The 22,827-nt window shown below is 45.0% G+C and overlaps 1 protein-coding gene across 2 annotated transcripts in view; it reads right to left on the bottom strand.

The window, feature by feature from the left end:
• Positions 1 to 22,827, bottom strand: part of LOC137562829 (A-kinase anchor protein 8-like) — a 48,017-nt gene that overhangs the window by 14,921 nt on the left and 10,269 nt on the right. Inside the window, exons 4-10 of one of the 2 annotated variants that reach the window (XM_068274570.1) lie at positions 16,109 to 16,208; positions 12,991 to 13,222; positions 9,227 to 9,320; positions 6,399 to 6,442; positions 4,093 to 4,126; positions 3,947 to 4,001; positions 305 to 458 (exon numbers count right to left, since the gene is read on the bottom strand). In XM_068274570.1, coding sequence (XP_068130671.1) covers positions 305 to 458; positions 3,947 to 4,001; positions 4,093 to 4,126; positions 6,399 to 6,442; positions 9,227 to 9,320; positions 12,991 to 13,222; positions 16,109 to 16,208 — 713 coding nt within the window. The remainder of the gene's footprint in view (positions 1 to 304; positions 459 to 3,946; positions 4,002 to 4,092; positions 4,127 to 6,398; positions 6,443 to 9,226; positions 9,321 to 12,990; positions 13,223 to 16,108; positions 16,209 to 22,827) is intronic. The other variant, XM_068274571.1, reaches the window with a different exon arrangement.

Below are 22,827 nucleotides of genomic sequence, written 5' to 3'. Positions count from 1 at the left end.
CCTTGTTTCATAAATGGTCCTCATCTCACCCATACAAAGCCTCTCAGATAAAAGATAATCTGTTGCCAGGCTCTAATGTCACTCGTGTGCCCGACTCCTCTAAATTTCCTCGATCCTAAACTCATACAGGAACCTGAAGCAGTCAAAAGTCCACAGCCCAAAATTATGATTTTTGCTAAAAATGCAATTTGGTCATACTGACAGCTAACTCGTGTAGCAGAAGATCTGTGACATGTCCTAACTGGTACAGATCTAAACTTTGAGAGTGGACCAATCACAGTGCAACAAGAAGTGACGGACTGACCTGTAAAAAGTTGACGCTCTTGTTTGGCAGGAAGATGTACAGGTGTTTTATGATCTCCTGGTGAAGGTAAGAGTCAAAGTGTCTCTGAAGATCGGCCTCGTCTTGTGTTTCAAACTTGCACGGCCTACAGGAGAACGTCGTGCCGGGAGGAGGGCTGGGAAAACAATTCAACAGGGAGGATATTTACAACACAAAAAACTACTAAAGCTGTAAGTTGCTAAAAAAGTGGTGGGGGGGGGGGGGGGGGGGGGGGGAACAAAAAACAAAAACACAGGGGGTCACTAATTGAACACAGGATAGAGTGTGTCACGTATATCACCTGACATCACTGAATGGTTACATGCTCTATTCTGGGTTCTGATCCATTGATATCTGTGGCTTATGTAGTATGTACTGGTTTTTGTGCTCTTTACCAGAAAAAAAGAAACAGAAAAGACATAAGAGAAGACAGACTCAGCTATAATGATTCCTGAGCAAAGCCAGACTGAATGCTCAGTCGGGGATTTTATCAGGGCTGATTAGAAGCAAGCTGTGCAGTGCAAAATGAAACAGAAAGCAGGGTAGGTTATTTGTGTAATGTTCCCACTGATATAGATGGTAAAATACATGAGGGTGCTTTGTCTCTGGTTCACTTTAACAATTTTTTGGTACAGCTGATGACTAGAAAATATTGTTTCTGCAGCCATCTCCTCAGATTTGTCCTGCTCAACAAATAGAACCACTTTCACCCAAACAAAAATACTCCATATACTCAGGGCTGTGGAGTCGGTCCAAAAATCCACCGACTCCGACTCCTCAGTTTAGGATTCCACCGACTCCGACTCCACGACTCCGACTCCTCTAATTTGCATATTACAATTTTGTTGATTAAAAGTTTGTAACATGAAATTCGTCTCTTAACTGCCAACGCTTAGGAATTTTACAAAACAACTGAAGTGAGAAGGATATGTAGACTACTATATTTATTCCCTTTAGACTAAAACTAGTCCTTGGTAAGAGTACTTGTAAAAGGTACAAACCGGAACAAAGAACATCTATCAGGCCCTAGGCAATGTAAGTGTGGGTACATGTAAGCATGATGTGCAGGTACTCTGCAGGGGAATGAGGAGATTGTAAACAGACAACACCTCTGTGTTCAATGTGCACAGCATGCTCAGTGGATTCCCTGCAGCTCTGTGGGGAGTGCATATGTAGAGTATAGTACTACTGTGTAACAAAGTAAATCTGAGACAGATGAAATTAAAGTTTTATACATACCTGGGGCTTCCTCCAGCCGCCTTCAGGATAATCAGTCCCTCGTTGTCCTCCTCCACCACCTGGATCTTCTGCTAGGAGTCCAGGTACTTGAGCCAGTCAGGCGTAGTGCGCATGCACACACTCCGCCGCCAGGAGCATACTACACCTGTGCAGCAGTATTGCGCAGGTGCAGAATGTTCCTGGCCGTGGGAGCGGCATGCGGCCGGACAGCGCTGACTGGCTGAATTACCAGGACTCATAGCAGAAGATCCGGGTGGTGGAGGACAGTGAGGGACTGATTAGCCTGAAGGGGGCTGGAGGAAGCCCCAGGTATGTATAAAGCTTTACTTTTCATCCATCTCAGTTACCCTTTAATTTGTAGTCACCAAACCAAAATTTTAATAACATATCAAATTATTTGATTTCATCAGCAAAGGGAGTGCATACATTTGCATAAATCAGCATCAATGCAGAATTATTTCCACCTCATTGACCATCTCTATTAGTGACACAGCTACACATCAGGCTTTATACTTACAGCATAGATGTTATTTAGTATATATAAGAGATTCCTGTGTACACATCATATATACAGTCACAATCAGATATGTATATCTGTCCTTAAAAATATGGGGACTGCTTTATTGAAGCAGCACAAGTAACTCATTTTGATCTGTTTATTTCATTTTTGTGGACTAAGCACAGCTATTACTGTATATATAGTGTATATATACATTATTTTTAATGACTATTATTTGAGAAATAGAACATTTTATCATATTTTCTATTTTAATTACAGTTACAAATTCATTAGGAGTCGGAGTCGGTGCAGGTGCATTTTTTTCCCGACTCCGACTCCAGGCACCCAAAATTGCCCGACTCCACGACTCCACAGCCCTGCATATACTCACTAATAGGGATGTTCAATGAGATGCAAATAATTCTGAGTTGATGCAATAGTATGCAAATTATGTATGCAAATATATGCAGCTTACAAATTCGATCTTGATGGAACCTGGTTGGTCCTTTTCGAGCTGCATAAAAAGTTACATAATCGTGCATCAACTTGGAATTACTTGCATCTCATTGACCACCCCTACTCACCAAATCCACAGAAAATACCCTACAATGACAACACACACATATCCCAATGTCTATTGCAGGGAAACCACTATGGCTTCAACTCACAAAGCCTTACTGCATTCGGTAAAGCAGAAATGTTAATGCACACAGAATAAAGCAGGTGGTAAAACAAGAGAGATGTTCTGTATTTATCTCCAACCTGGAGCTGTCAGAAGCTAAAACTGCTATCAAGGTTATAAAGGGGAGGAAACTGCAGGGAAAAGGTGAAAACTAATTCAACTAGTCAGGAAAATAAGACATCTACAGGAGGGGTTAGGCATATACAGCAGATGGTTAAAGTGAGAATGGGAACTGCACAGTAAAACAGTCGGTAATCTAAATGACCCATATTTAACAACTAACACATAGGGCAGTGCTGCAATATGTACTCGGAAAGGTACTCCTTTAAGGCTACTTACACACCAAGACATTGCGTTTAGGGGACATAACGTGCCCCTAACGCAACGCCTAGTGCTCTCTGATTGTGCAGCTCACTCTGGCGTCCGCGACGCATACTCTTGGACGCATGCGGCATCACGTGGTCCCGCACGGCCAATCGCCGCACAGAGCGGCCGCTCCAGGAAGTAAACACTGCACGTCACACTGTGCAGTGAATATTAATTAGCCATGTGCCTGGCCGTTCTCCACTCCTCCCCCACACTACTGAGCATGTGCGCACAGTCTAATGCGGCTTAGCAGCGCATAACGCACAGCATGCAGCACTCTCAACGGATGTGCTGCGTTACAATGTAACGCAACGTGGGCACTGTGAACAGCCCATTGATTTTTCATTACTGTGTGGTGGGGCTGCGTTACAGGCTGCACTAACGTGCGCCTGTAACGTCTTACTGTGAAAGCAGCCTAAAGGAAACCCGAGATCTAAAAAATATTCATACCTGGGACTTCCTCCAGCTCCCTTCAGGCTCATAGGCCCCTCGCCCTCCCAGGCTGCCTGGATCCTCCGGTAGGCAAGGGGAACTCCACATGTGAGGCTCGGCTGGATGCACTATCGCTGGGAGCATTCTGAGCCTGTGCAGTACTACCGTGCAGACGCAGAACACTCCCGGCAACAAGAGAGCACACACAACCGGACTGCACAGACAAGCTGAACAACTGGGCTGCCTAAAGGAGTATTCAGAAGGCCTGGGAGGATGGAGAGAGTCTGAGGAGCCTGAAGAGGGATGGAGGAAACCACAGGTGTGTATATTTTTTTTTTATCTCAGGTACACATCTTGTTTAAAGTAAGTAAACTGTAAAATGGATTCTGATATAGTAAATGCTTACAGCTGTACAGGGAGTTCAGCCTCTTCATTCTTCGGTTTCTTGCTTGCACTGTGCTCTGGGGACAGATAAATGGACCTTTAGCACTGGAAGTCCTCACACAGTTATGTATTCATAGCAATTAAACAAACAGAGTTATGAGTAATTACCTATCTCTTTGCTGGCTTCTCCATTCTGATTTTTCTGTAGTAGAAAAGATAAATATTAATAGTCTGATTACTCAGCACCAATTTCTAAAATGTACCGCTACTAAATGCCAGTCGCTTGGCCCAACGTCACTGTCATGTGACCATTCATCTGCTCTTTCTCCTGGTGCTGGTGGCCTAGAGGAGAGTGACGCAGTATACAAGACTTCCCCGTATCCCTTTTGGCCCCCACCTTTCTTGACCTACCTACATGTGATAATCATTGGGCTCAATGTTAACCCTTAATGTGAACCTGAGGTGAAACTTAACCTGACTGCTGGTGCACATGGGCCGCAGCAACCCACCTACATGACCTCCGCTGCTTGCTGTGCTCCATCCTCCAGAGACTTTCTCCTTCACAGAGGAACTTCTGCTGTGAAGGAGATACTGTCCAGAGGATGGAGTGTGGCGTGCAGCGCAGTGACGTAGGGGAGTTAACCGTCGATTAGTAAAGGGTTAATGCTTTGCCCAGTGCAAGCAAAAAGGACTGCAGGCTTGTTGCCTTTTCAAATATTGCATAGTCAAGAAAAAGAACCAGAGAAAAGAACTATATATACTCGAATACAAGTCAACCTCGTGTATAATTCGACTCCAATTTTCAACACTCTTAAGCTGCATTTTAAGTATAAATTTACCCAGCAAAGGTGATGACTGCACTTGGAGCTTAGGAGGGGCTAATGACTGCACTGCATACAGTATTGCAGCCACTAATCCCCTCCTGTCCCTTATGTGCAGCCAATACCCCATCCTGGCCTCCAAGTGCAGCCATTATTCACTCCCTTTTATGCAGCCCAGTATTTCCCCCCCTGCCCCTTTCCTTGTTAATTGTTGTGGCCAGGACTTTCAGACCTGCGTTTTCTTGGCATTTCTTTTCCTCAAAATATCACTTACCACAGGGCAAATTACTGCAAATGGGAATGTCACTATTAGTACACACAACTCAGTGTTGCCTGTGACTCGTGTATAAATCGACCCCTATACTTTAAGTGAATCGGACCTAAATTTCTAGACTTATACTCAAGTATATACAGTAGAGCCTCTACAAACCGCACCACTGCTGCCATGTAGTAAAGTACAAAATCAGCTTTGACACAATAAGGAGCACAAAAATTTAAAAACATTTACAATTGTAGAATGGGCATAATAATACATTATCAAGTATACAGTATAAATCAGGTCTCCTCACATATGACAATTATATATGCACAACAATACCAAAGGGGATTATGATCAAATAAGACCCGTGTCATAAAAGATGCAGGGAAAAAACAGATGTGGAGTGAGATGACCAAAGACAAAGGAAACAAGATTACATTAGCAGGAGCTTTTCAAATCACAAAGTGCTCAGAAAAGAGCTCCTAGTGCAGGCATGGGCAAACTCGGCCCTCCAGCTGTTACAGAACTAAAAGTCCCACAATGCATTTGCCTTTATGAGTCATGACTGTGGCTGTCAGACTCCTGCAATGTATTGTGGGACTTGTAGTTCCTTAACAGCTCGAGGGCCAAGTTTGCCCATGCCTGTCCTAGTGGGTTCCAGGCCTTACAGTCGCCTTCTTGTCTGACTTTATTACGCTGCTGCGTGCAGCCTACACTTGGATAAGGCCGGTCTTGACCGATCCACCAAGCGGATCAGTCAAAACCAGCCTTATCAGCCTGCCGAGTGTACACACGGGTAACTGTCGTCAGAATGGCTGCCCCGCGGGCGGGTGTGACGACCCGTCGTTTGAAGAGATCAGTCGTGCGTACGCACCTTTATTTGATCATAATCCCCTTTGGTTTCACCCAGTCTTTACTGAGGCTATATAATTGTGTATATACACAATTTTCATATGTGCGGAGACCTCTTTTATACTGTATATTTGATTATGTATCATTATGTACCCCTGCTCATTCTACAATTTAAAGTTTTTTTTTTTTATTTTATGCTCATTATTCTGTCAAATAAAGCCAATTTGAACTTTTCTACATGGTGGTAGTGGTGCTGTTTGTAGAGGATCTACTTTTTTCAGGTGCTCGGAATATATATATATTGATTGATCCTTCAATACACTCCCTAGCTCGTTTGAATACTCAGAGTGGTTTAGCTTTACTATTACTGTAATTTGTGGATGGTGCTTACCCATTTTCTGCTTTAACATTAGTCAAGATAAAAGGGCCAACCCAGTAGAGGTAACAGGTCTCATTTTGGGGCAAGAACTCCCATCCAGCTTTTATATAGCAGAAGCAGTTAAGACAGAACATGTGGCAGCCATGAAGAAGAAAATACTCACACTTTTATCATGAGATGGTTGGCTGAGCGACTTTCTGTGAGAATCTTTATTAAAACAAAAAAAGAAAACAAAATGCAAGTGTGAAAGATGTACCTAAAATACCACATTTTGAAGAAGACAAAAGAAATTGAAAAAGGGGGAACATAGAGAATGCCCATTTCATTTTTTTGGTGTGAAAAATGCTACTTTGTGCTGATCCTCTAAGGCATACATGTAAAACTCCAGCCCGTGGGGTAAATCTGGCCCTCAGAACCATTAAATTTGGCCCCCAAGTGGTTTCCCCACTTTGCATTAAGTTTGGCCCACTGTAGACCACCAGGGAAGCTATATTGGGGGTGAAGTACTAGAACACCAGGGAAGCCCTATGGGCAGGGGGAGGAAAAGCACTAGACACCAGGGAACTGTATAGGGGAGGGTGGGGGCCTCTACACACCAGGGAACTGTATAGTGGAGGAGGATCACTACACACTGGGAAACTATCTAAGGGAGCAAGGACGACCACTAGACTCCGGGGAACTGTATAGGGGAGGGAGGACCACTAGACACCAGGGAACTGTATAGGGGCAGAAGGAGGACCACTAGACACCATGGAACTATATAGGGGTTGGAGGGGATGCATCAGACACCGAGGAATTTTATAAGGGCGGGCAGTGGCCACTAGACATTGAGGTTGGCCGCGACTAGGTCCCAGTGTTCAATTTCAGCCCACCTTACATTTAAGTTTGACACCCCTGATCTAAGGTTAGTTTCACATACAGGATGAATCAACAAGAATGACACAACAGAAACAAATTATATTTTTAGTCCTCGTCCTAACTAGGTCACTGGAATCCCATAGTTTTATCTTGTTTCCAAGGTTAAAAATGTAAAAGTTCTTACAGACTATTTTTTAATCGGTTCCCTGCTCTCACATGTGTTTCTTTAGAGTATTGTCGGCTGTAATTTCAGAGCTACAAGACAGTTCTAATGCAGAAACCGGCCCTGCACTGAAGCAACCTGGAGTCGGTGGTTTGAATAAGCTGATGAGTCGGAGTCAGGAGTCTGACAATTTTGTACCGACTCCACAGCTCTGGTGAGTATTAGACTAAAGGTGCCAATACACAGGACAATTTTTCATTCTCTTAGTTTAGATAATTTCGTTCAAGTATTCCGTTAGATCGAATATAAAGATTTTTCCAACATGTCAGATTAGATTTTTATCGCAAAAATGGGATAATAGTTGATTTTTTGGGGGGTTTTGATAAAAAAAAAATAAATTCATCTTTCATTCAACTCAATCGTTTTGGTCGAAAAAAATGGAAAATCAAACGTTTTATATTGTACAATGTATAGGCACCATAAGGAGTCGGAGTTGAGGATTCTGAGAAATTTTGGGTACCTGGAGCCAGAGGCAGGGATGAGCTTCAGATTGAATCCGAATTGATTTACAGTAGCTTCCTACTTGAAATCACTCGGATTGGAAACGTTAGAGCACCTGAGGGGCCGGAAGAGGGAGGGTTACCTTACCCATGCTGCGGTCTGCTTTAATGAGCTTCAACTGCATCCCACAACGCGTTCCAAGAAGCGTCACGTGACTACCATGCTTCCTCCAACTCAGAAGGAGGAAGCATGGTAGTCATGCGACACCACTTGGGAAGGCAACGTGGGACGCAATTGAAGCTCATTAAAGAGGCTCTGAAGCGAAAAAAATGGCTATGTTTACTTCGTAGTTCGCTTTAGTAGTCTTAGTAGAGGTAAACCGCCGCATCCCAGAGTCAAAATGAGGGGTTTATACCCCCCCCCCCCCCCAAATCCCAGGGCAAAATCCCACGACTTTCTTGGTAGTGGATTTTGCTGCTCGGGGAGGCAGAGCTTTGAGCTGTAGCTCTGCCTCTACTGACGTCAATCGCCATGCGGATCTCTGCCTCTCCCCGCCCCTCTCTGTGAGGCGGAGATCCGTGGCCATTGGCATCAAAGGCAGCGCTACAGCAGAAAGCTCTGCCTCTTTCGGGAAGCGCTGCCCGGATTGCCCTCCGGGGATTGGGGAGGGGGGTCTAAAGCCCTCGTTTTGGCTTGGGGATGCGGCAGTTTACCTCTGAGAGTACTGAAGCAAACTATGAGGTAAAAATAGCAATTTCGCTTCAGTCTCTTTAAAGCAGACGGCAGCATGGGTAAGTTAACACTCCCTCAATCGCCCACTCAGGTGCTCTAATTAACGTTTCGAATCCGAGGAAGCTACTCAAAATCAATTTGGATTTAATCCAAAGCTCAGATGATTTTATACCGACTCCACAGCCCTGCAAGTTCCCCGCCCTCGTACCTCAGTGCGGTTCCAGCGCTGGGACCACCGAAGAGTGGCCACGCTGCACATGCACACTAGTATCATATGGCTCGGGCTTTGTTGGAAATAGCCAAGCCCAATTGGGTCTGTGTGGGTTGCGTATGCACAGCGGTGCGGACCTGATCTGGCCAGGCTTTCTCCAAAGAAATCCGAGCAGGACAGTGTCAGTGCGCCACAATCCTGAGGTAAGTACCCCCTAGGAGCCCTTTTTTTTTTTTTTTTTTTTTTTGCTACAGGTACACTTAAGGGGTTCGCACTTGCAATTTGCGTACGGTTACCCGCAATACAGAAATGCACCTAATGCTTCCCTATGGATATTTGCGTTGAAATAGGAGTAATGTATGCTTTTCCCCGCTTTCCTTAATTTTTTTTCCCGTAAAATCCCTGTCAGTTACTACCCTCATTACGGTTAGTCTAAATTAAGGTCCAGAAGAGCAGTATAGAAAGAGTCCAATAAATATATACTCTATTGTAAAGGCAGGTGAGACCTTCTGCACAACATCCATACCGTATTTCTTGCTAAAGTCCTTCTCTGGAGCAGGATGGCTGGGAGGGAACACCCTCGGCTTCTTCCAAGGGCTTTTTATGAATTTTTCATCCATCTAAAAAAGTTTCAGGGGGACAAAAAAATAATAATACAGAATGTGACCTCTATGCTGTTATAACAGTCACTCCTTCCTACCATAGTGCATTAGCCCTAAGTCTGTAGTCACGGGTCTCGCCTATCACACCTATGGTTGTGCTGCTGGCTGGGCAGAATTTTCCTCACAGTTTCTGTCCAGTTCCTGCCAATACCTAAAATGTTTTTTTCTCTGCTGTACTCTACAATTTATTTTAATTAATATGGCACTAAGGTAGCACACAGAGCTCTTGTACACGTGCCTAGGTGGGTTTTCTAGCATTGTATATTTAGTAATGGCTTGAAGAAAACATGAACTGAAAATGTGAAATCAAAACAAACATCTGCACATCATACTTACCTCTCATGTAGTCTACTCAAATCTTTCTCCTCTTCTGAATCCTGTTTGTCCACTGTCACCAACGAAATTCTCTTTTCTCTATTTTGAAAATGGCCATTACCCCATAACAGCTTCCAAGTCAGCACACTGTTAAAGAGGCACTTAAGTGTGGAAAAAAAATTGAGTTTTACTCACCTGGGGCTTACCTCAGCCCCCTGCAGCTGATCGGTGCCCACGACGAGTCGCTCTGATGCTCCGGGTCCCGCCGGCGGCCACTTCCGGTTTCGCCGTCAGGACCCGTCAGGCTGGGGAACGCGGCTCATGCTACGCGTTCCCAGCCAAAATAGCACCCCTATGCGGCCATATGTCCGCATACGGGTGCCTATGCGGACATATGGCCGCATAGGGGGTGCTATTTTGGCTGGGAACGCGTAGCATGAGCCGCGTTCCCCAGCCTGACGGGTCCTGACGGCGAAACCGGAAGTGGCCGCCGGCGGGACCCGGAGCATCAGAGCGACTCGTCGTGGGCACCGATCAGCTGCAGGGGGCTGAGGTAAGCCCCAGGTGAGTAAAACTCAATTTTTTTTCCTCACTTAAGGTTCACTTTAAACAGTAATATTGCCCAATACTACTAAAATGTCCACAGCGCTATAAAAGTTAAAATACTTTTATTTGATTCACAATAAATGAACAGCTGCAACCATTGATCCTAGGCTAAAATTAGCACCTTCCCCTTTAAATCACATCCGTCCACAGACACACAACACTGCAGTGAGCTCGTCCGCACAAAAAAGGCTTAAAAAAGGGATGCCGGTAAAAGATCAAAAAATGGTCCACTGTAGTTAGAAGTAGTCCAACTAAATGTCCAATAAAAAATGCACAGCTATTAGAATATGGCCAAACAGTGTTGCCCTCCGTTGCAGAGTAATTGATAGCTTGACATACACTCTCAATTGGCACAGAAATCCACAGTTTCATATATTCTGCTTGTTAGGCGTGCATAGAACACCGTCCAGTTAACTAGATTGAGCAGATAGTATACATAAATCCGTATACATTACCCTCTTGCAGACCAGGTAACTCACGGATCTCTGCGCTGCCTCAATCCTCCACTCGCTCTGGGCAGATCATACAGTGTGAAGAGGCTGGTCGCGCGGTGGTGTCAGGGCAGGAAACTAGAGACAAGTCCCTGTATTTCCGCTGGTTCGGTCGGAGATTTTGCACTCCACGCTGGTGGGGATATTCCTCAGTGACATCACTGTTGCGTATGGCTGCTAACGTTTCAAGGGGTACGCCCCTCTTCTTCAGAGGCTCTGAAGAAGAGGGGCGTACCCCTTGAAACGTTAGCGTCCATACGCCACATGCAACAGTTAAGTCGCTGAGGAATATCCCCACCAGCTTGGAGCACAAAATCTCTGGCAGTTATTTACATGTACAGCACTGCGATCTTCTGCAGCGCTGTACGGGGGCAGCTCTGTCACTGAGCTGTCCCCTCTGTTAACACGGATGATAATTGGCTCTCATAGGCTGATGCCTATGTGAGCCGATCACGCTGAATGGCTCTATGGGGGAGGGAGGGTAGGTAGTAAAATAACGAAAAATAGCATTTTTTGTAAAAAAAAAAAAAAAAACAAACAAAAAAAACGTATCCTCATTGCTCCAGTGTGCACAGACCTATAGGATAACAGCAGCAGATTTAAAAACTCAAAACGCTCAGAAAAACTCCTCTGGTGTGCACCAGGCCTTGGAGAAGTTGTTGGAAGTGTCTGAATAACTTGTGACTGTTGCAGGAAACAACCAATCAGAGCATTCTAATAATAATTCCCCACAGAGACGTACCCTGGAGCTAGTAAAATTAGAGATTTCTACACCCGGCAGTCAATTTTAAATGCAAATAACAGGTACAAATTAAATGAAAGCCTTTTTTGTACGTTTAATTTACCTTTCTCTAGTAATTTAAGCTACGCCTAAGTGTTCTCAACTACAGATATAAATCAACATAGTGGTGGTCACATGACCATGATGCATCTTTGTTAAAGCAGACCTGAACTTATAACTTCCTCTCTGCTCTGTAAGATAAGCAACAACATAATATCCTTTAAAGAAAAACATTTCTTTAAAGGTTATTTTTTGTTACAGCTGATACAAATCCTGAAATAAATCTGCAGTGTGTCTACTTCCTACTTTCATGGAAGACATTGTTAACATCCTGTGTTTACCAATTCGCTCTTTGCTGTGGCAGGCAGCTGACACAGCTGAGAAATCAAATTACAACTTGTGCTTATTCACAGATGAGTGAAAATTAGACAGGCTAAACTCTAAATACATAAAGCATTGTTCTCCCCAGAATTTTCTTCCAGCCAGGTGGCATGAAAAAGTAGCCGGGTGGGGCGTGATGAGAGAATGCAGGGCAGGCGCTTCTCTGCTTACAGCATAGGAGGTGGTGAGCTGATGACAGCTGGGTGCTCACCAAAACTAGCCGGGTGGAGCACCCGGCTAAAAGAGCCTGGGGAGAACACCGCATAAAGTGTGCCTTTTCCTTCTCTCCTGTGCAAGAGTTCAGGTCCAATTTAGGCAGGATCTCTGTTGCAGAAATATCAACAGTAGAGATGTTGAGGGCTCTTTCACACTATAGAAAAGGCTAAAACACTGCCTTTTGCTGTCAAGGTTTTACAGCCAATACATAGCGTTTTCAAAGCGTTTTTTTTTTCTATGAAAAGAAGTCAACAAGTCAGCTGTAAAACGCTTTAGAACAGCTGTAAAAAAAAAAGCTATAGTTGGCCTTTTCCATTGACTATCATTGAAACGCCAACAGCCAACTTTGGCTGTAAACAGCTTTGAAAAAGCTCCGGGGAGCTTCAAAACGCAACGCCCAAAACAGCTGCTTTTGGTGTGAAAGGTAAAATGAAAGTCTATGGACTTATTTTATCTTGGAAAACGCCAACTATGGTCTTGGCTGTAAAACGCCGAAACTAGACTCTAGTGCGAAAGAGCCCTGAGCGGCTGATTGGCCACACCCCTGTCTTCTTTCTGACTAGAGAAGTTCTGAGCAGCAGGTCAGCCACACCCTCTCCCAGAAGGCACCATGCCTGAGAAATGCACAGGAAACAGGAGAACATGGAGTGGCGGTGGTTACGTGTATCATGGTTTTTGGAAAAATAAACAGTATTTAGGGCAACTTTACAATGATTAGACATACCGGTAAATTACTGAGGTGAAGAAACCCTTAATATACTAAACAAGCTGAACGGTCTCTACAAAAAAATGTCACTAGGTTTAAGCATTGTGATACACACTACCTCCACTGACTTACCCTGGCATTGCTGCGGTCGAAAGGGCGTGGAAATCCTTTGGAAGGTCCCGGAGGCCTGTCCCAGTAAGGTTCGCGCTCGTTCTGCCATCCGGGACCTCTGTCAAACCCAGCGATTCTGCCATCAGGAAACTCATACTCTGGAGGGAAATAAGGCGGCCTACAAGAAGATGAGAGATTCGCATAGCATTGCAAGAGGGCAGCTGTTGTCACGAGAATACCATATTCTGCAAGACTAAACAGAAAAATGGGCACTATTTTAGTCTTGGAGAGAATGCCTTCATCAGGGGGGCAATCAGTGTACATGACTGTCACAACCAAGCTGCTCAACAAGTCATCTCTCAGCTGCTCTGAGGTTCTCCAGCTTTTCCTAGTGGGACCTCATGTCAAATCACATTGCCCTCTAAGCCTCAACAATGGTAAAAACTAAAGGGTCCCATACATCTAGAAATTTATGGGCAGCTCAATGAAGAGAAATCGCTCTCTGATGGAATATGATCTGAGAGATCTGTTACCTGCCCAGTCACCAAAGACCACTTCCCGATCGATTTCAGCATGAAATCTATCCGGAATTGGCACACAGATACCACCTCCACTGCCTGTGCGACCTCGCTCCAAATATAAAATGTCTCCCACGGTGCCCGCAGTGTAAACGTTAACCCGCTCCGCTTGTGCTATTGACTCATCTGCCATCACACCTGTGTTCAAGTTACGAGTGCCACCATGTGACGCATGTACCATGTGGGGAGTGTGACATCACACTCGTGCCTAGGATTACATTTTACACTTGGGGAAACAGCAGCTAGGGGTCCGTTGTATAGTATAGGACGCAATATTGCAAGCGGTTACTATGTTATGTCTTTATAAAGAATGAAGGCCATGCTGTGAATACCCCATGAAGAGATGAACTAGCACAAAACCTGTCGGTAATGTCAGATTTCTACTACTTACTGTAAGTGACAGCAACATAGGAGACAAGTAATTTATTGCTCATTTTACTCAAAGAAACGTACTTCTTATTTGTATGCGTTTTATATTTTAAGATTTTCGCGACAGTTCCTCTTTACATGAACTGGCACCTTAAGATCAGTGTAGGCGCTCAGTGCACAGATGGCATTTGTTGGTATAGGACCTCCTTATCTGATGTCAGATAAAGCACCTATAAAGAACTTGTTCAGGATCCCACATACTGGTCACCCCTTGCACCATAATATCAGTTCTGTAGGCAGCAATCTTCTCAGACGGTTTCAGTCTGTGCTTTCCCACTGGCAGTCTAAACAGCTGAATGATGCAATCCAAACCATAGAAGCTCCACCCAGGGAGGCTGAAACCCCAACTCTGTACTAAACAGTTTGAGGATACCTGACTAGAGACAAAGCTACCTAAAGCTACATACTCACGGGGGACAATTGTCCCCGTAGCATGCGCGCACGCGAACAGGGAGCGACAGCTCCCTGCCGGCGACAGCTGTCCACACGTCTCGCCAGAAAGGCAGAGACGCGGCGGAAGCCTTTGGTGAATGGAGCATCCCCCGGCCGGATGCTCCATTCACTTGCGTAGGTCTCCTGTCGCTAGCCCGCGTACTCACGCGGGACAAGCGACAGTTCCGGCGAAGTCGCGGCGACAGCTGTAGCCAGCGATTGAACATGTCAATCGCCTGGCGACAGCTCCGGCGGGCGACTGTTCGGGGCGCGCACGCGCTATACACACGGGCGACCTGTCGCCGCAACACGCGCGTGCCACGTGGCTGCGGCGTCGGCCGTACCCTGTGTGTATGGGCCTTAAAGTAGGCACGGAAGTATGTTCATGCTGGATCCACATACCTCTGTGCATTGTCTGTTCTTCAACTTTTCTGACAGGAGGCGGCAGGGCTTGCTGTGATGTCCCCTCCCACCATTTTCTCCTCATAAAAAGGAGTGAATAAGGCAGGGAAGAGGAGAAAGATGGGAGGGAACATCAAAGCAAACTGCTTCTTCCTGTCTGAATACTTCACTGTAGCCAAAAGTCACTTTTTTTTAGGGGGTAGAGGACAAGGAGAGGAACAGACAGTGCATGGAGTTATGGGAGTCCAGCATGAACATTCCTCTGTGCTTCCCTTCGGTAGCTTTGCTTTGGGTCAGGTGTGCTTTAACTGCTTCCAGAACTTGCGAATTGAAATCTACGCCCTGTTTGGGACCTGTTATCCCTGCAAGAGTGTAGATAACCGTGCCGCACACTTCTGCCGTTCGTATCGTTGCAGCTTACTCACTCTGCTGTTGGTATGACAGCACAGCTCCATGAGTCCGTCAGAACCCTGACCCTGTGATCGGGACGTGACCCAGACCCTGAGATCACTGTGGTCGGCTCAACCAATGAAATCGGCTCCTGGAGCTCGATCATACTGACAGCAAAGCATGAATGGTTAGAGAGCCGGGTCCATGCGGCGAGACGTCGGAGACCCCAGTTTTCTGCCTAAAAAGTCACAAATCATTGCGCATTTTGAATAATGTCAAGTTCCTAACAATATGCACTTAAACACTCTACCCCAACTACGAACCCGAGGTGAGAGTGATATGGAGGCTGCCATGTTCATTTCCTTTTAAACAATACTAGTTACCTGGCAGCCCTGCTGGTCTATGTGGCTGCAGCAGTGTGAATTACACCAAATCAAGCATGCAGCTAATCTAGTCAGACTTCAGTCAGAAACACCTGATCTGCTGCATGCTTGTTCAGGGTCTATGGCTGAAAGTATTAGAGGCAGAGGATCAGCAGGGCAGCCAGTACTGCTTAAAGGGGAACTGAAGTAAGAGGTATACAGAGGCTGCCATATTTATTTCCTTCTAATCAATACCAGTTGCCTGGCAGCCCTGCTGGTCTATTTCTCTGCAGTAGTATCTGAATAACACCAGAAACAAGCATGCAGCTAGTCTTGTCAGATCTAACTTTAAAGTCTGAAACACCTGATCTGCTGCATGCTTGTTCAGGGGCTATGGCTAATAGTATTAGGGGCAACTGGTATTGTTTAAAAGGAAATAAACATGGCAGCCTCCGTATACCTCTCACCTCGGGTTCACTTTAAATCAAGTACTCCATTACAAAAGAAAAAAACTCTGAGACAAAACAAGTTGTGAAAGCCAACTACCTGTCATGCATCGGTGGTGGCATATCAGGTGGCATCATTCCATATCCTAGATTGAAGGGAGGGCCACCTCCATCCATTCTTCCTTCATTATATTCAAACTCTGTGCAAATAAAATTGTACAGCTAGATAAAGTACAAAGGCGTCAATAGTATAGAACTCTGAAATCAAGTCATTTGAAAGAGGATCTACAGGCTATTTAACATGGATGCATAAAAATACAAAGCCTACAATAAATTTGCAGTGCGTCTACGTCCTGCTTTCACGGAAGCAGACATTGTTAACATCCTGTGTTTATTAGCTGCTCTGCCGTGGTAGGAGATTCCTGAACTGACACAGCTGAGAGATCAAATTACAGTGGTAATTAGTCACAGATTAGGGAGAATTAAGTAGACTAAACTCCAAATATATACAGGGTGTATTTCTCTCTCTCTCTCCGTTATCCTTCTGTCCTGTGTAAGAGGTTCAGGTCCACTTTAAAGAGAACCGGAGGTGGATCTCTTTAAACCTTATGTGCAATTTTGCTGTGAGGGTTCAGATGGTCTTTAACCACCTCGGCGTTCTGATTCCCAAGGATTTCTGTGCAAAAAGCGGTACATTTAATTTTCAGCACCTTTTTTCCTGTAACTTACCAAAATGAGCCAAGCAAGAGTTTAGTATACATTCTGAGTCTAATAAAAGTGTCAAACACTAATTCTTGTCAAAAATAAAATAAAATTTATTAATAACTAACTGAAATACCTTGCATTTTTCCTCAATGCAGAAATATAAAGAAAATGCAGAAATAAATAAATGAAGGCAGAAACAAAATTATACAGGTTACAAGTATACCTTAGAACACTTCTTTAGTGTGGTAGATCTTGAAGCATGGTAATGCGCAAAGTGGCACGTCACAATCTGGGCAGTAAGTGCGGGTCTCCTTCCGCATCTTTTTGCCATCCTTGTCCTTCTTATTGCAGCAAACAACGCACCTTCTTGTAGGGTTTGCTTTCTGTGGGGTCGGTGGCAAGTACTCCACAAAGTGTCTCCCTGAAAGCCGTGCCGGATTCACGACATATGATGCCCTGCGCCCCGGTCTAGATGTTGACTCTGGTGGGGGGTACTTCATGCAGATTGCTTCCGTCAGCTGCCAGACAAAGTCATGGTGGGGTACAGGCCTTACACAGCTTTTCTTGTAGAGCACATAGCCATTCCACAAACACTGCTCAAGTAAGTGGCGGAAATTTTTTTTATAATATTTCCGCTGCTGCTTGCGGACAGCCGGATAGAAAGTCATGGCTCCATCAGCCCTGTCCACACCCCCCATAGTGTTGTTGTAATCCAGTATGGCTTTGGGTTTATCCACCTCCTGTTTACTCCTGTTGGTGGTGCGGACAGTCTCGGCATTATGAATAGTGCTGAGGACACATACATCACGTTTGTCCTTCCACCTTAGAGCCATCATTTTGCCTTTCTGCCAGGCAACGACCTCCCCCTTTTTCAGCTTCCTGGCAGAAAAGGCCGGCGGCAGATTCCGACGGTTAGCCCTCAAGGTACCATAGGCATCGGTTTTATGCTGGACCAGGTAATCAAATCAAAAAGTTCAGGGGAGCTGTAGAAATTGTCTGTCGTCAGGCAGTACCCCTGATCCAGCAATGGCTCAATTAGGGTTAGGACAGAGGAGGTGGCACACCCAAACTGGCTGAACTGAGGGGCAAATTTGGTGCCTTTGCCCGTGTAAATTACAGAGTTCCAGATGTACCCGGAGTTGGCCTCACATAACATAAACGACTTCACCCCAAAGCGTGCCCTTTTTGATGCAATAAATTGCACCCAGCTCAGTCTCCCCTTATATGCCATGAGGCTTTCGTCAACCGTGATGTCGCGATCTGGAACATACACAGCCTTGAAGTTCGCAACAATCATCTGGTATATGTCCCAAATTTTTTTCAGCTTGGGTGCGGGATGGGTGGCCTCATCAAACTCCTCGTTGTTTCCGAAGTGCAAATACTTCATGATGAGGGTATACCGTGGCTCGGACATAACAGATCCAAAGAAGGGCGTACTGAGGATCTTATTAGTGGTCCAGTACCACTTCTGCAGCGGCTTACCAACAACTCCCTGGAGGATGACGAGCCCCAGGAACACCCAGATGTCGTTGCTGGTCACAGGTTCCCACTTCCTGCTCCGCGAGAACCTGGGTAGAGAAGATTCCTGCTGATGTTGCGCTGCATAGCGATTCGTCTCCTCAACGATCTTGCGGATGACGTCATCAGTCAGGAAGAGCTCCAGAAAGGACAGCGGACTCTCGTCGCACGCGATCTTCTGCCCGGGTGCCCCTGTGAAGGGGAACCTGGGTGGCGGAGCTTGAGTGGGGCTCCCCAGCTCACACCAGGTGCGTGCGACCGTCACTGGCTCCTCGGCTTCCTCATCACTGGTCTCCGTCTCCGAAGACAGGTTACCGGGAACCTCGCTGTCTGTCGATTCCTCTAGGAGCTCGTCTTCGCTGTCGCTTGCCTCGAGGACATCCAGCAACTCCTCGTCACGCACACGCCTCCGGGAGGACGAGGCCATGACCCCAAGCAGGGTACGGGGTCACGGGCAGCGACAAAAAAAAACCAAAAAAAAAAAAACAGCAAAAGCAAACGCACAGGGATCACAGCGTCTTGAAAAAGACGGAAAGCAATACGCAATCTGACAGTAATATGAACGAAGCTAAGGCTGGAAAAAAAGCAGTAATCGCACAGAAATCGCACAGAAATCACAGATGATAGCTGACAACAGACTAACACTGGACGCTGGGGACTCTGAAAGAGGGAGAGCCAGTAACTGTTCAGGGCTTTTATTGAGAGCTGACAGGTGTTTGTGTTTGTGCAAACAACTTTTTGAATTACTGTAGCATGATTGGATTACATAGAGTTTGTTTCCCTATGTAATCCAATGATGCTGTCGCCGCGACGGACACTAGGGGGCGCAGGAGCCGGCGTCAGAGGAAGTGGCTGGGCTACGCCATCTTCCCTGACTACCGGATCTCCGTAGGCTTGCGGAGAGAAGAGGGGAGCGGGGACCGGAGGATCGGGGGAGCCTGGGACCGGCGATCAGAGCCCAGCAGGAGGGAGAGGGAGCCCCGCAGCAGCCGCAGCAGCACAGAGAAGGCGGCGGAAATCATGCGCTGCACAGCGGTGAGTGGGGACAGCGCTGGACGAGCTGAGCTCGTCCTAAACACTAACAGCAACTTTTTCTTGGACGAGCTCAGCTCGTCCAGAACGCTAGGGTGGTTAATCACATCTCATTTGTGACAGCCTTGTGAAGGTTGCCTTTAGGATGCATTATTCATTCTTCCTTCTCCCTGCAGCTGTCAGACAACTATAAACACTGCCTAGGAGACAAGTCACCATGATGGAATGCATATTACACAAGGGGCATTGTTAATGCATGCAAATTTACTACAGTGTTCTCCCCAGGCTCTTTTAGCTGGGTGCTCCACCCGACTAGTTTTGATGAGCACCCGGCTGTCATCGGCTCACCTCCTCCTATGCTGTAAGCAGAGTTGTGCAGAGAAGCGCCGGCCCTGCATTCTCTCATATTGCCCCACCCGGCTACTATTTCATGCCACCCGGCTACTTGTTCATGCCACCCGGCTACTTGTTCATGCCACCTGGCTTAAAAAAAAATTCTGGGGAGAACAGTTACTATCATATGCTTTAACAAAATTGGAGGCTGAGCACAAAATAGATATATAGATAATACATACAGCTGACTGAACAGTGTCTGAATAGATGAACACAGGAGAAATTTGCCAATACTTTGTGCAAGAATGATGGACAGTTCATTGTTATGAGAAGTTCCTATGCTTATTATTCTCTGCTCATTAAATAGCATTAATTTATTGTTTTTCTTCTATAATGTTTTATGATGCAAAATATGTAATGTTCTCCTTTATAACCACTAGTAAGGTAAACACTTGAGTAAGCTTCAGACATACATACTGCTATGTGTTCTTTTCTTATTCCCAGTTCCACCGACTGACTGTGGTGTATGCATGTATTGTGTGATTAGGGTCTCCAGAAGTACCCAAGGATAGCTTTTTTACCCTTACAGTCTGCTTCCATGAAAGCAGGAAGTAGACACACTGCAGATTTTTTTGCAGCATTATATCAGCTGTAACAACGAAATGTTTTTCTTTAAACGGTTAATATGCTGTTGCTTAAATTTTAGAGCAGATAGGAAGTTCTGAGTTCAGGTCCGCTCGAAGGCCAAAAGATTTGGAGAACTTTGAACCGATTGCATAAGCAAGCTCTCATGTTACGTGGTAGTGGAATAAATTGGCCAATAAAGATTGGATGTATGTACATAAGTGCCTCAGCGCCTGCTATGTTTTGCTCATCAGTGTTAGATATGCAAAGACATCAGAAACTGAATAGAAAGCTCTGTCTGATGGTCACACTATGCAGTGCGCAGCAATGCGTTCTAACAAAGCATTGCTACATGTATTCTGAGTGCAACACAGAGCTGGCCCATTCAGTGAAGTTGAACAGGGTGAGGTCTGCAACAGAAAGCGATACAGGAGCCTGTCAGTGTTTGAGTGAAACGCACCACCCTCCAAACTCTCTGTTTCGTCTATTCAGTAATTCAGTGTGTTTCAAGGCAGAGTATCCTGAATGGTTACTTTCTTTGTTTTCTGCAATCTTGCCTCTGTTTAATGCTTGCTTTCTTGTTTTGTCTTAGCTATAGGGCCAGTTATCCTAACTTCGGTTGTCTTGACCTTGTATTGAACGTTTACTTAACCGCTTCCTGACTAGACTAGTTTAAATCTACACGCTTTGGCCTCACTTCATGAATTGTTTTCGACCATTTTAGCAAACGTTTGGTACATTAACTCATTGGGTTCAAGTTTGTGTTCATGAAAGTTACCGAATGGTTATTAACAATTTTACCGAACGTTTGATAAACGTAAACGTTCCGTAAGAGGTTAATAAGTTGACGGTAAAAATTGTGACGTTTGCATTCATGAAGTAAAAGTGGCCATGGTTTAGTGTTGATTACCGAACAGAATATCTCCTGCAGTCTCTTGTTGTTATTCTTGTCAGGAGGAAGTGAAATTGAAAATAGAGCCCTTTGAGCTACTTATGTATGAGTTGAGGGTTATGCAAAGGCGTTGGAGGGATAGAAATAGGGTCAGGCTGATTTCAGTGCATAAATTTAGACCCCGTATTTTTCTAGACAAGAACACTGAAATAATTCATAAATTTCGCCTTTCAAGAGAGATGATTTTAAGCTTGTACCAAGAATTTGGCAATAAACTTGAAAGTACCTGTCAAAGGAATACTGCAATACCTGGTCTGACAATTTTTGGCTGTTCTTGATTTCTTAAGCAAAGGGCCATATAAGGCTGTTGCGGGGGAGATAGTTGGAATATCCCAAGCGACATTCTCATGTATTCCTGTACAAGTACTGTGTGTTATACATACTCTAGCACCAAAATATATTCATTTGCCGAATACCAGATCAGAATGGGTCCAGGTGAAAAAAAACAATTCTTCAAGATGGCAGGAATGCCAAACGTAATGGGTGCCATAGACTGCATTCATGTGCCATTAATTCCACTAAAAGCGTACAAAAACCATAAGCATTTTCACTCCAGTAATATGCAAGTCATGTGCAATGCTGACATGATCACAAGTGTGGTGACGAGGTTTCTGGGATCATGCCATGATGCGCACATTTTGAAACAATCAGGATTGTATGAGAAAAGTAATACTGAAGAACTATGTGGTGGTTAAGCCAGCCTTAATTACCCATAATGCCAAACATACAGCCCTTCTGATTGGTAAAATACCTCACAATTTGATAAATAACGAAGTGTTATCAAAGGCTTACCACACAGATACCTAACAGTTACCTAAGGCTTTCAGAAATGCGCATGCGGCTGTGAAGTGATAACATTTTGATGAATGCTTCAAAAAAGCTGAAAACTTCGCTTGAGGTAATTTATCAACACACATGCATTTATCTAACACCTGTTGATGAATTGAGGCCTTTAGGTCTGCTTATCCCTGCTTATTACTCATTGCATAATTGTGTTCCTTTCCTATTGTTTATAGGGCATTCCTCAAGCCAAATACTTTTTTATTTTTGTTTTAATGCTCTAATTCCCTATAAACTAAATATACCACTCCCACAGGTTTTCAGAGAGCCAAGGCACTATCAGACAGTAGCAAGTGCTCATGGGAGCTCAGTCTGGGCAGGAGGAGGGGGAGGAATTACTAGCCAGAGATTTCAGAGGCAGAGGGGAGGAGGGGGGGGGGGGATTCATTTTCTTTGCTCAAAATGCAGATAAGCCTGCCTCTGTGTAATGTTTACAAACAACATGTCTGCTGTCATTGTATAACAGGAAGAAATATTCTTATTCTATTAAAGCTTTTTGCAGCTAGATTTGCTGTGTAAACTATCTAAACTTTAGCTAAGATATATAGACAAGTCACTTGTTATAGTTGTTGTTATAGTTAGTTTTTCATCTCGGATCCGCTTCCTTGGCACTCTGAGCCTTAGTAGCAAGGGCTTATGGAGCTTAAGGAGCTCAGTCTGGGCAGGAGGAGGAGGTGTTACTAACCAGATCTTTCAGAGGCAGAGGGGAGGAGTGAGGAGGAGAGGGGAGTGAAGTTTTCACAAGCTGAAGGCTGGAGATGCACAGCAGCTTTGTAACAATCGGTGGGCGCAGAGAGTATCTGATTACCGGCGAT

The sequence above is a fragment of the Hyperolius riggenbachi genome, chromosome 3 (genome assembly GCF_040937935.1).
Source record: "Hyperolius riggenbachi isolate aHypRig1 chromosome 3, aHypRig1.pri, whole genome shotgun sequence".
Classification (NCBI taxonomy): Eukaryota; Metazoa; Chordata; class Amphibia; order Anura; family Hyperoliidae; genus Hyperolius; species Hyperolius riggenbachi.
Note: the sequence above shows the minus strand (reverse complement) of the source record. Positions and strands in the feature narration are given on the sequence as shown.